Source organism: Suncus etruscus, chromosome 2, assembly GCF_024139225.1.
Source record: "Suncus etruscus isolate mSunEtr1 chromosome 2, mSunEtr1.pri.cur, whole genome shotgun sequence".
NCBI classification, from domain to species: Eukaryota; Metazoa; Chordata; class Mammalia; order Eulipotyphla; family Soricidae; genus Suncus; species Suncus etruscus.
Genome location: NC_064849.1, coordinates 132,158,752 through 132,172,944, shown reverse-complemented (window position 1 = coordinate 132,172,944; position 14,193 = coordinate 132,158,752). Strand labels below are relative to the sequence as shown.

General features: G+C 37.7%; 1 protein-coding gene across 1 annotated transcript in view; it reads right to left on the bottom strand.

Annotated features, from left to right (window-relative positions):
• POLK (DNA polymerase kappa) overlaps window positions 1–14,193 on the bottom strand; it is a 49,192-nt gene that overhangs the window by 28,875 nt on the left and 6,124 nt on the right. The window contains exons 3-4 of the mRNA XM_049768753.1: window positions 5,578–5,730; window positions 2,036–2,167 (exon numbers count right to left, since the gene is read on the bottom strand). Coding sequence (XP_049624710.1) covers window positions 2,036–2,167; window positions 5,578–5,730 — 285 coding nt within the window. The remainder of the gene's footprint in view (window positions 1–2,035; window positions 2,168–5,577; window positions 5,731–14,193) is intronic.

The window sequence follows — 14,193 nt, the reverse complement described above, 5'->3', positions numbered from 1 at the left end:
GTAAGGTGTCTGTCTTGCCCATGCTAGCCTAGGACAGACCACAATTCAATCCCCTGGTGTCCCATATGGTCCCCCAAGCCGGGAACGATTTCTGAGAGCATAGCCAGGAGTAACCCCTGAGCATCACCAGGTATGGTCAAAAAAAAAAAGAAAAAAGAAAGAAAAACCCTGCAATTTGCCACTTTGGCGATGGAACTGAACTAGAAGCTAGTCAGATGAAAATGGCCAAATGCAGAATGATCTTTCTCAAACATGGAATTTAAGGAAACATAGTAGGAAATATCAAAGACATCAGACCCTGACAATCAACCTACAGAGATCAGTTTAAGTAGGAGTAGAGAAGGGGCTTGGATACAAGGGGTCCATGACACATTAGTGGAGGGACACCTGACATTCTGGTGGTGGGTATGGTATTAGAATATTGTATGTCTGAAAGTTTATTATTATTTTGTGATGTGATGGCACATCCAGTGGTGTTCAAGACTTCCACCTCGCTCGGTACTCAGGAATTACTCCTGGTGGAGCACAGGATGCTGAGATTGAACCTGAGTTAGCTGCATGCAAGGCAAAAGCCCTACCCACTGTACAATGCTCCAGACCTGAAAGTTTATTACTATTATTTTCAGTTGCTCATTTTGTTTTGTTGGGCTACAACCAGTGATGCGAAAATGGCAGCTTTTTCATAAAACAATGAAATTTAGCAAACAATCCAATCTCGTCAGAGAAACTTTTCAAAGTAACGCTATTGCCTTTTTCCTTTAATTATCCGTTTCTTTTTTTTTTTTTTTTGGTTTTTGGGCCACACCCAGTAACGCTCAGGGGTTACTCCTGGCTATGTGCTCAGAAGTTGCTCCTGGCTTGGGGGACCATATGGGACACCGGGGGATCGAACCGCGGTCCGTCCAAGGCTAGCGCAGGCAAGGCAGGCACCTTACCTTTAGCGCCACCGCCCGGCCCCTAATTATCCGATTCTTTTTTTTGTTTGTTTTTTTGTTTTTGGGCCACACCCGGTAACGCTCAGGGGTTACTCCTGGCTATGTGCTCAGAAGTTGCTCTTGGCTTGGGGGACCATATGGGACACCGGGGGATCGAACCGCGGTCCGTCCAAGGCTAGCGCAGGCAAGGCAGGCACCTTACCTTTAGCGCCACCGCCCGGCCCCTAATTATCCGTTTCTTAAACATTAAATTCTCATAAGAATTTAGAGAAGTCTGGGGGCTAGAGAGATAGTGCAACAGGTAGAGCAACTGTCTTGCATGCAGTTGGCCAGGTTCAATCCCTGACATCCTATTTGGTCCTCCTGAGCACTGCCAGGAGTAAATATGACAGCAGAGCTGGGGTAATCTCTGAATACGGTCATGTACACCCCAAAACACACAGAAAAAAATAATTTAGAGAAGTTTAAATTGTAGGAAGTATGAAAAGAAGCAAAACAACCTAAGTACATATGGTGACTTTAAAAAAACACGGATTAAAAATATATTCAGAAGTGATAGAAATGAATGATTGAGTAGATTATTAAATTATAAATACAGGGTCACAGCAATAGCACAGCAGTAGGGCGTTTGCCTTGCATGTCCTGATCTGAGACAGATCCGGGTTCAATTCTGGACATCCCACATGGTACCTTGAGTCTGCCAGGAACAATTTCTAAGCAGAGAGCTGAGGGCCACTGAGTGTGCCCCAAAAACTAACTAAATAAATAATTATAAATATAAAGAAATCAATTAGAAAATATATATTACTTATTAAAAACAGTACAATAAAAGTTAATTTAGGTTATAATTAAGGCAATGAAAAGTTTTCTGGAGAGATGAGTTGCTAAGTAGGTGGAAAAAAATGTAGAAAAGAAAAGAACCTGAACATGGAAGTTATTTTCTGGATGCCATATGCAGCTCAGTATACAATATCTATAATAATAAAGAGTGATAGGAAAAAAAAAAAAAGCTAAGGCCAAGTTCTGTTGTGCATTTAGACTCAGCTCTAAGTGACGGGAAGTCAGTGGAAGGCTCTAAGTAGATGTGAAACATTACTTACCTCTCTACTCACAGCATGGTATTTGTCAAAGTTTGGGGGTACTATAATAAGTTGTGGACAGAGTCTTCTAGCAATAAATCCTGGCATAGCTGCACGAACACCAAACCTTCTAGCATGGTAATTTGATGTAGACTAAAGGAAAACAAACCACATGGGAAAAAATAGATAAAACTAAATGGACACATTGATCGATATATTCATAATAATCACATTGCTGATGTGCATTTTCACTCCAAGGCCATTTCTATTATTGGCCCTTTCTAAAATAAAAGATTCAAAATAAATAAATAAATAAAAATCAAGGTTTGTGTTTCCAAAGCTGCCTCTACTAATGTTCTATATTTTAATGTAACATCAGATAGTACGACTGTGCTATAAAAAGGTTCTTTCAGATTTTCAGAAACTAAATCTCTCTCTAGAAAATATAGCAATTGGATGATAGTTGGTAATGTTGCATGAAAGTAATGGCTTAGTAGTAATATGGAAATAAAGTGACACAAACAATATAGATATTATATAAAATCCACAAAAAGAAATAGCATTGTGTAATGTTATAAAATTAAAATTATCTCTATTTGGAATTTTGGAAAATTTACATGAAGAATTAGGATCAAAGAACTAATATATGATCAACAAAACTAAACCTCCAAAATTAAGTATTTAACCCTTAGAAGAACTTTAAAAAATTAAGATCTGCCAAGGACGGAGAAACCCCATATCTCATAGGGCAAGTGAATTCCTTTTCGAATGACCCCAATATTTACTGTGCCAGGGCAGGAGGGAAAAAAAAAATACAAAAAACACAAAACCTTTGTTATTTATATATATCTTACCTTCATCTATTATTGTTATTATTATTTTTATTTAACTAGCTATTTTGGTCGATTTCTCAGTTTGGATGTGATTATTGAAATTGTTGTCCCCAATTATTCTTATTTTTTTTTCTCTTCCTTTCTTTTCTTTCGTTATGTGCTACGCCATGTTTCTTATTTCAAGACCACGGCGTGTTTTTTGTTTGTTTGTGTTTGTTTTTTGTTTGTTTTGTTTTGTTTTGTTTTTTATCTGTTTTTTTTTTTTTGTGGTGCTTATCGTTATAGCTGGAGTCCTCACTGGATATTTGACACTTCTTTTGGTACTGGTGAAGTGTTTCAACTTCTTTTTCTCCTTCATTTCCCAAATCGATGATGAGAACCTCTAGAAGGATTCTGCCCATTTTTGGGGTATTAAACTCTTACCCCAGTTTATTTATTTTCTCTTTTTCAGGCAAAACCACGCAACTTGAACTAGCTACCCCTGCCCCTACTTAGAGGGGGAAATAAGGGAGGCATCAAGACCAAACTGATGCAAGACTACTAAGTAGTTGGTTAGAGACAGAGGGGACCACATATTCTAGCCGCCCTGGGGGTGAGGGAAGAGGAAAAGGGAGGTAAGACAAAAACGGAGGTGTAGGGAGGGCAATTTGGGGATGGGAATCCCCCCTGATTTTATGTAAATATGTACCTAAAATATTATTGTCAACAATATGTAAGCCACTATGATCAAAATAAAAATTATATTAAAAAAAATTAAGATCTGACTTTTTAAAATTATGATGATTTGAAAAATCTGTTTCAGTGTAAATATTTTATTTGAAAATATTTATTTGAGGGGCCAGGAAGGTGGCGCTAGAGGTAAGGTGTCTGCCTTGCAAGTTCTAGCGTAGGATGGACCGTGGTTCAATCCCCTGGTGTTCCATATGGTCTCCCCAAGCCAGGGGCGATTTCTAAGCGCATAGTCAGGAGTAACCCCTGAGCGTCAAACGGGTGTGGCCCAAAAACAAAACAAAAAAGAATTATTTGAAAAACACTTGAACTGAAAATTATGAGTAAAAGAAGGAGAACATCACTCACTAAACTTTTTATTTAATTAAGTATTGATGGTGATACTTGGCATTACTCTATTTCAGTGCAGTATGCCATAATATAATTTAAACATACTTTTATCATAAATAGAGTCTCAAGAGAAAATGCAAAGAATGCAAAATAGTATATATAGATTAAAAGAAGTACTTGAGAATGATTTGCCACTAGTGTTTTACAAATAACATTAAAAACATCTTGCCCAGGCCGGAGAGATAGCATGAAGGTAGGACATTTGCCTTGCCTGTAGAAGGACGGTGGTTCAAATCTCGGCATCCCATATAATTCCCCCAAGCCTGCCAGGAGTGATTTCTGAGCTTAGAGCCAGGAGTAACCCCTGAGTGCTGCAGGGTGTGACCCAAAAACAAACAAAAACAAAAACCAAAAAAAAAAAAAATCTTGCCTAAGGCAAACTCCTTACCCACTCTACTTTGTTTGGGTAGCAAAAAATGATTTGTTTTGTTTTTATCTTTTTTGTTTTTTGGCCACACCCAGCAGCAATTAGGGTTACTCTAATTGCTGTGTTCTACACTCAGATATTGCCCTATCAGGCTCAGGGGACCATGGGGGAGTCTGGGTATCAAACCCAGGTCTGCCCAGGGTTGGCCACATGCAAGGCAAATGCCCTACCACTATGCTATTGCTCCGGCCCCATCAAGAAAAGTTATTTTAAAGCAGAATTTTGAGGGCTAGGTAAAACACTAAAAGGGCTGAACTAGGAGTCTCAGATTCAATTCGAGGCACTAAATGGTACAAGACAGGGAGCAATCCTGAGCATCAAGTCATGATTAGCTCTAGGGAAGCACCACCGAGTGTGCCTCCAAACCAAACCAAAAGAAAAAATTCTTTTTTTTCCCCTTTATTTTTTCCCCCAACTGATGCTCCAGAGACTCTGGAAGATTCTCAGACAATTGGTTTGGTGGTTTCAATTCAAGGGACAGAGAATGAGATGTTGCTCCGCCTTTCGATGCTGAGGATACACAGGTTTACTCCAGTGGTTCTGGATGCCTCCAAGGTTGTAAATGCCAATACTTGGGGGACCATGTGGTGCTGGAACCCTAACTGTTCCCTAATATATGGTATATATAAAGTTTCCTGTCCCTTTATTTTTCTTTACCTGAAAATTATTTAAGAAAAATAAAACATGTCACTACCATTTCTCATTTCTCAAGTTTATAACATTGGGAATAAATTACTAAAAATCACTGAATATAACTTGCCAAATAGAAATAAAAAATTTGTACCTCAACAGATGGTGAATGAATTCAATAAATGAACACAGAGAAGGTACCCAGAAAATTATATTCAATAAAACTGGTAGAAGATAATAAAGGCTTTTACCTTCATGAATAAGTATGACTTGGTTGAATATGTTAGAAAATTTCTTTTGGGGCTAGAGAAATAGCACAGCAGTAAGGTATTTGTCTTGCAAGGGGCCAAACTGGGAAGGACCCGGTTCAATTCCTGTCATCTAATATGGTCCCCAACCTGCCAGGAATGATTTCTAAGGGTAGAGCCAGTAAGTAACCCCTGAGCGCCGCTGGATGTGGCCCAAAAACCAACCAACCAACCAATCACTCACTCAATCAATAAAGTTTAATAAAAAAAAATTTCCTATTTTGTCTTTATCCTTCCCTTACTTACCAACATACTCATTGATCCCACAGCAATAGGTTTATCCTTCAGTTCTGGATTGTCCCTCATTTCTACAGCTGCGTAGAAAGCATCCATGTCAATGTGCACAATGGTATTGTTCAAGTTCCGGTTCTGCTCCAATTCCAATGCAAATCTGTCTACCTTAATTTTACAAAGTGTTCATATATTTAAGATACATAATAATATTTAAATATCATTAATTACAACATTAGACTTACTTTAAAAAAACAGGTATCTGTTTCTGTCCATCCAGCCATCACAGACCTATATACTCATCTATATTTCACAATTTTTTTTGGTTTTTGGGTCATACCCGGCAGTGCTCAGGTGTTACTCCTGGCTCTACGCTCAGAAATTGCCCCCAGCAGGCTCGGGGGACCATATGGGATGCCGGGATTCGAACCACCGTCCTTCTGCGTCTAAGGCAAACGCCTTACCACTGTGCTATGTCTCTGGCCCCTATATTTCACAATTTTTTAAAAGGCTGCCAATTTCTTTTCCTTCCTTCCTTCCTTCCTTCCTTCCTTCCTTCCTTCCTTCCTTCCTTCCTTCCTTCCTTCCTTCCTTCCTTCCTTCCTTCCTTCCTTTCCTTCCTTCCTTCCTTCCTTTCCTTCCTTCCTTCCTTCCTTCCTTCCTTCCTTCCTTCCTTTCCTTCCTTCCTTCCTTCCTTCCTTCCTTCCTTCCTTCCTTCCTTCCTTCCTTCCTTCCTTCCTTCCTTCCTTCCATCTTTTTTTTTCTTTTTTTTTTAAGTTTTTGGGTCATACTCAGCAATATTCAGGCATTTATCTAGGTTTTTTTCTAGCTCTCACTCAGGAATTACTCCTGGCAGTGCCTAGGGAACCAAATGGGATGCCAGGCATTAAGCCTGGGTTTAGAGTAGGCAAGGCAAGTGCCCTACCCTCTATATACTATTTATCAAGTCCTGAGTACCTTTATTTATTTATTTATTTACTTATTTATTTATTTATTATATATAGGCATAGACACTTCTCAAATATCATTTACTCTAACTTTTTTTTTTGTTTGTTTTTATTGCCCACACCTAGTGGCACTCAGGGGTAACTCCTGGTTCTGCATTTGGAAATCGCTCCTGGCAGGTTTGGGAACCATATGGAATCCTGGGAATCAAATCCGAGTTGGCTGCATGCAAGGCAAATGCCCTACCCACTGTGCTATCTGGCCCCTCTTTCTCTAACTTTTTTTTAAAATCTCTTCATAACTTTAAGACATAATAGGTGAGGGCAAATGCCCTACCACTGTGCTATTGCTCTAGCCCCAAGAATCTTAATATTTAAAGATATTTTTATTTCTTTAGACAGTTTTGAAGTGATAAGAAAGATAAATAAAAAGAGGTAGAAATAGGGGCCAGAGAGATAGCATGGAGGTAGAGCATTTGCCTTGCATGCAGAAGGATAGTGGTTCGAGTTCCGGCATCCCATATGGTCCCCGGAGCATAGACCTAGGAGTAACCCCTGAGCGCTGCTGGGTGTGACCCAAAAAACCAAAAAAAAAAAAAAAAAAAGAGGTAGAAATAATTAAAGCAGAGAAGTAAGAAAAGTGTTTTTATATACCGTATATCTATTCCCATGTATTCCCCCCCCCTTTTTGGGGGGTGGCCTTTACAACAGAGGTTGAAAAACTAAGCAATTTCCTGCTTCCCCGGAAACCAGGGTTGGCTGTGTGACTATTTTACTCAATGTGACATATAGGGAAGTCAGTAAGAACACTAAAGTAAAATCACAAGAAAAGAGAGAAGTAAGCTATTGAATAAGATGAAACAAATAGCAAAGAAGAATAGTTGGCACATGGCACAAATTCCACAAAGGCAATCTATTGCTGAATAGAGCAATGGATACCTGCATTACAAAGCAATCAAAAACTGAGGTGGAGTGAACAGCTAGAAATAAGCAAATGGGGGTGAACAGGAACAAAAAACAATTTCCATCATGTGGAGATTCTGGGAACAGGTTTCTCAGTGGAGAGTTATAGGGGTATAATTCAGCTTTTATTCCTTCTTACTGCACTTTAACCTTGCTTCCATTCCATATAATTATTTTCATGGCCTCCCTTCTTAGCAGTAAAGTGGCAGTATTTGCTTTCTACCTTCAGGCTAAAACTAAATCCTCTTGTAGAAAGATCTACCCTGGTCCAGAAAGTTCCATGGGCAGAATGCATAAAACATATTCTTTGCATGCAGGGGGCCCAGGCTGAAATCTCAAGATTCATAAGGTCAAGTAACCATAGAGCACAAAGCTCTATCTAAGTTGCAACCAAGCACTACGTGTGTGGAAGTGTGGGGAGGTATGACCACCTCCCCCCCAAATAAAGCAAAACAAAACAATCACCCTGAGACATATTTGATGCTAGTAGTTGCAGAGACTCTGCAAATCTGCTTTTATTTCAGCAGCAACTCCCAGAAGAACATCGTTTTCGTTGTTCCAGGCTGCTAATCGTCTGACTCCAAGGCCCCTCTTAGCTTGGAAACAAAGTCTTCAAGAAGGATCAGCTCAGACAGTTCAGAGCAACTTAACTGGATCTCTTTACCCCGCATCATAAAATTAAATGCTACCTTATCTGTATTCCTGCTTTGCCTTTGGCTCTTATTGCATTAGACACTACATAGTGAGTACCATCAGCAATCAGACAATTCTGGCTTTCAGTTCTTTTTTTATAAGAGAAAAGAAGAGGAGATACAGAGGGAAAAAAAAAAGAATGGAATTTATATTACTATATATTTTCCACCTCTGGTTAAAAAAGAAAAAGGAGTGGACTAGAGAGATAGTTCAATGGGCTAGAGCATATGGTGGGAGGGGCATGACCCTGATTTGATCTCCCGTACCCACAAGGTCCCCCTGGAGCACAGATCCTGGGTATGGGAGAGGGAGATGAGGAGAAGAGAGAAATATCTGTAGAGTTTTAGAGAGGGTTTACTAGCAGTGAAACACCAGTTTTTAAAAAACAAGTTTTCAGTATCACTTCCATTTAAAGATTTAAAGCAAAACTATCTCTTCTAGTATCTCTCCATAAATTTTAAAAGAGAGGATAGACCTTTAAAAAAAGATGCAAACAAATAATGGAGCAAAATAAAAACAAGAGCAGCTTAAAATCTACTCTATTAATCTACAAAAATATGTGTATGATATGAGTCAATTGAGAATTAGGGAGCAGCATCCTAAATAGCTTAATCCTGAATCACTGGAGAGGAAAAAGTAATAAGTAGAAAGCAACCAAAGGAAAAAAATACTCTTTAAAATTCATATATTACAGTTGTGACTGTTTCTTTAGCAATCCATTGTCTTTGTGTGTTTAAAGCAAGTGGACAGATGCCAAAGGAAACTTCCCCACTGGATGACTCAGACACTCCACTTTCCTTTACTATCTCTCCTTATCAGCCTGGTTTGAATTCTTTCTTCTATGTCAACCAAACACACACTACCACTTTTTTCAAATTCTACTAAAAATCCTCATTCGTGTATTTTTTTGGGGGGTGGGGGAGCTCACATCTGGCTGGGCACAGGGGTAACTCCTGGCTCTACACTCAAGGTATCAGTCTTGGTGGGGTTGGGAGACCATGTGGGAAGCCAGGGATTGAACCTAGGTTGGTTACATGCAAGGCAAATTTACTTCCTGCCGTGGTATTGCTCCAGCCCCCTCGTTCCTGTAAACTTTTCTTCCATTTTCTATTCCAAGTTCTGACCTGAGTCTCTAGTCTAAACTATATGCCACCCCTTTCAAGCCCTTCACAGTTGCTGTCTTACAATGAAGAAGATTTTAATTTGTGTCCCTGTCTTTCAACTCACTTATTAGTTACATGATGAGGATTAAATCAGTTTGAAAAGGTTGAAATAATTAAAAGATAATCCATGAAAGAAGTACTGCAGTCTAGGATTACTGCTTAATATTAACTATTATTTAAAAAGTAGAACTGACCTTTACTTTGTATCTTATATGCTATAAAACAGGCTAAGTGATTCTTATAGTGATTCATTTATAAGTCAAAACAATCTTGATTGCCTTATAATGACAATTATTACTGCCATTTTATGTAAAATGTTAAGGTTCAGTAAGATCTAAGTTATAAAGCTGCTAAATATTAGAATGAGAAGGAGAAATCAAAATAATTGAATTTTTTCCATTAAAAACATAATATTAAAACATAATATTAAAAAAACATAATATTAAAAAAAAGTTTTTAATATATATATTTTTTTGCTTTTGTTTTTTGGCTTACTCCTGGCTCTGCACTCAGGAATAACTCTTGGCAGAGCTCAGGGGACCATATGGGGTGTTCAGAAGCAAACCCGGGTTAGCTGTGTGCAAGGCAAATTCCCTCCCTATCCATTATACTAACGAGAGCTGGATGGTGTAGCTCAGAAGTAGTGCATTGTTTTTTTTTATGAGTGAGGTCCTGTGATAAATCTTTAGGAGAGCAAAACAAAAAATTTTAACTCTAAAATAAGCTCAATACAAATTCTAAAGGCATGTTTTATGTCCATATTAATGTAATAAATTTAAGAACTCTATTTAAAAAAATAAGGAAAAAATGGGGCCGGACTGATAGCACAGAGGTAGGGCATTTGTTTTGCACGTGGCAGACCTGGGACAAACCTGGGTTCAATTTCCCTCATCCCATATGGGTCCCCCAAGCCTGTTAATAGTGATTTCTGAGTGCAGAGCCAGGAATAACTCCTGAGTGCTGCTGGGTGTGGCCCAAAAAACCAAAACACCACAGAAAAACTCTTCTATTATATTCAGAAAACTATTTCAAAAGTATTTATTTATTTTCATTTTTGACTTACTATTGCCCTAAGAATGTTGAGTAAATCAGATAAAACTCATGCAAACTGATGAAAATGCATTCTGTATAGTCAATTACCAGTTTAAAAAAAAAGACATGGTTGGTTGTCTATTCAATGTATGAATCTAGATTACAATGACATATTTTGAAAGTTACAAAAAAAGATTATGTCCTTAAGAAAACTAATGAAGGTAGAACATAATAATGAATAGAAAGGTTATAAAGATGATTTCACACAGTTTACTTTGCTTGGCAAACAATAGTTCATTCAGTTTTAAACTAATCAAAAAACTCAGACACAATCAAAACTAATAGAAATTTTGTGAGTTCAGGGGGCTGGAGCAATAGCACAGCAGTAGAGCATTTGCCTCGCTCGTGGCATACTGGGACGAACCCAGGTTCCATCCCCAGCATCCCATATGGTCCCCTAAGCCTGCCAGGAGTGATTTCTGAGCACAGGGCTAGGAGTAACTCCTGAGCACCACCAGGTGTGGCCCAATAAGAAATTTTAAAATTTACAAAAAAAAAATTTGTGATTTCAAAACAAATATATTTCCTATAAATTTTTTTCTATTCTCCAATATCTTCTTGACTTCTTAGAATTTCCTCAATCAACTTGTTTTAAAAGTAGTTGAACTGGAGCTGGAGCAATAGTACATAGGGTGTTTGCCTTGCATATGGCTGACCCAGGTTCAATCTAATTCCCATATGGTCCCCGAGCCTGCCAGGAGTTATTCCTGAGTACAGAGCCAGGAGTAACCCCTGAGTACAGCTGGATGTGGCCCAAGCCCCTTTCCTCTGCAAAAAAAAAACCTGTGGCTGAACAAATAAAACATCTAGTTTCTACAAATGGTTTCCACAATATTCTACAATAAATTTTATAAACCTCATGTTCTGTTAAATAATGTAAGGCACTTTTATATTCTTTACTATTACTAGCATATTAAAGGTTTTGAATTTTATTTTATTTTATTTTTGGTTTTGGGGCCATACCCGATGATACTCAGGGGTTACTCCTGGCTATGCACTCAGAAATTGCTCCTGGCTTGGGGGACCATATGGGACACCGGGGGATCGAACTGCTGTCTGTCCTAGGCTAGCTTGAGCAAGGCAGATGCCTTTATGCCCTGTGCCACCACTCCGGCCCCTTGAATTTTAAAATTAAGACAACAAAAAGTTCTATCATCTGTATTCTGCCTTTAAAATTTCATTAAAAATAAAATAAAATTTTATTAATGATATTTTTAGATTATAAATCTCCAAAAGTTGATATCTAGAAAGAAAACTGCCTAATGACTATATCAACACTATTGTGGGAAAATTGACTTCCCTTAAATTTAATGAAATGATGCCTACATTTGTTAAAAAAGAACAATAATCAGGAAAAAAATTAAGAGAAATAGTTAAGAAAGCTATTAAGCTATGGTATCATCTAGTAATTAAAACTGCATGGAACTGATACAGAAATTCTGTTTGCTTGTTTTCGGCTACACTTGACTATTTTCAGGACTTACTCCTGGCTTTGCACTCAGGGATCACTCCTGAAGGGGTTTGAGAAATCATATGTAGTGCTGGGGTTTGAATCCACATCAGCTGAGTTCAAGGCAAGTGTCCTATTTGCTGTACTGTCTAGATAGCCCCAATATAGAAAAAACATTTGATTAGAAGAGTCTAGAAAAAAATTCTAGAACAATGACAATTTATAGGAATTCTCATAGCATTTAAATTCACATGGTATTTATATCTAAATCCCACATAAACTTTATCATAAAACACCTCATTTCAATTTACTGGAGAAAGAGCTCATGATTTACTACATGGTGGTGTAATAAGTGAATCACACTTTAGAAATAAAACCATTTAGGTAAATATTATATTCATCATTTAAAAAAATAACACTTCACATCTTATATGAAATTGAATTTCAAATGATGAAGAGGTGTGAAATTGTACTCCTAAAAATACACAGTTATATAAACTAATGTAACCCAACAGATTTTTTTAATCTTTTTTTAACCCAATAGATTTTTAAAAAGAAATAAACTGAAAAGAAATATATTTTATACCTTAAATGTAATAAATAGATTAAAAGAGTGAACAGGCTCAAATAGCATTTGTATGAAAAATGCCTAAGGAAAAAAAATTTTTTAAATACTGCTGTACTTAATTAAACATTTAAAATTAAAGGGGAAGAGAGCCAAAGCAATAGCACAGTCAAAGGGCATTTGCCATGCATCCAGCTGACCTTAGACGGTCCCGGGTTTGATCCCTGGCATCCCATCTGGCCAACCGAGCCTACCAAGAGCAATTTCTGAGCACAGAGCCAGGAGTAACCACTGAGCACCACTCGGTGTGCCTCCCCCCAAAATATAGGGGAAGAATATGTAAAATAAAAATATAAACCACATATTGGAAAATATTTATGACAAATGACAGGAAAATTACCCTTAATATATAAAATCTATAAATAAAGAAAAGAACATATAGAAATATATGAAATATATATAGAAAGAAATATAGAAAATAGAACTATAGAAAAGAACATACTAGGCAAGTGATCTTGCTCTGGAACCACTAGTCAAATACCAAAATCCATTATCCTTTTCTTCTATATTAAGAGATTTTTAGCTGAGCACATGGTCATCCAGTCACATAACTATTTTACAGCTTCTTTTTCAGTTAGAAATAGCCATAAAACAAAAATTTCAAAACTGAAGTGATGTATGCAACTACATTTTCACTTAGCTAGCAAAGTAGATCTTTTTCTCTTTCAAGTAACTTAGGTCTCTCTTGCATATAAAACATGCACTTTACTACTGTGTCACATCTTCAACCCTAATCATCATTTTTTTTTAATTTGTCACACCCAGCGGTGCACAGGGGCTACTCCTGGCTCTGCAATCACTCAGAAGTCACTCCTGGCAGCTCGAGGGACCAACTGGGATGGCGGGGATTGAACTGGAGCCTGTGTTGGGTTGGCTGCTTGCAAGACAGATGCCCTACTGCTGTGTTATTTCTCTGCTCCCCTAATCATCATTTTTACCAGGGATTTTGGATTGAAGGTAATCTGGTTTAGTCAACAGTAGTAGGAGATGATGAAGCAATATGATGTAGAAGCTGGATGTCTAAATTAATATGGTGATCATAATTAATCAATGATTTGAACTACTTATTATGTGAAAAATAAATAAATTTGTAACTTATTTAAACCATTAGAGTCTGAGGTTTCTTGGTCAGCTACTTAGGCTAAAATTCCCCCAAAGAGAATAAAAGAAGAAATTACCCAAAGCAAAATATACTAATTATCAATATGATTATGACATTTCTTTGTCATAATCAAAAGTTGAAAAATTAAATCTTGAAAAAATGGGGTTGGGAGGGCTTGGGAGTCATATCTGACAGTGCTCAGGGGCTATTACTAGGTATGTGCTTAAGGGTCAATCCTGAAAAAGCTAGAGGAAACATATGGACCATATGTAGTACTGGCAGATGAATCAGGATCTTCTACAAGCAAGGCAAGTATTTTAATTATTTTGTTTGTTTGTTTTGGTTTTGGGGCCACACCTGGAAGCACACAGAGGTTACTCTTGCTCTGAGGTCAGAAGTCACTCCTGGCCTTGCTCAGGGGACAAGATAGAATGCCAGAGATCAGACCCGAGTTGGCCGCCTGCAAGGCAAACACCTTCCCTAATGTGCTATTACTCTGGCCCCCTTAAATCTTAAAATATTTTGCTGGTCCAAATTAATATTTTAGACACTTCATTAACAGAAAATTAACCATCAATTAAATTATTAAAAATAAAGTT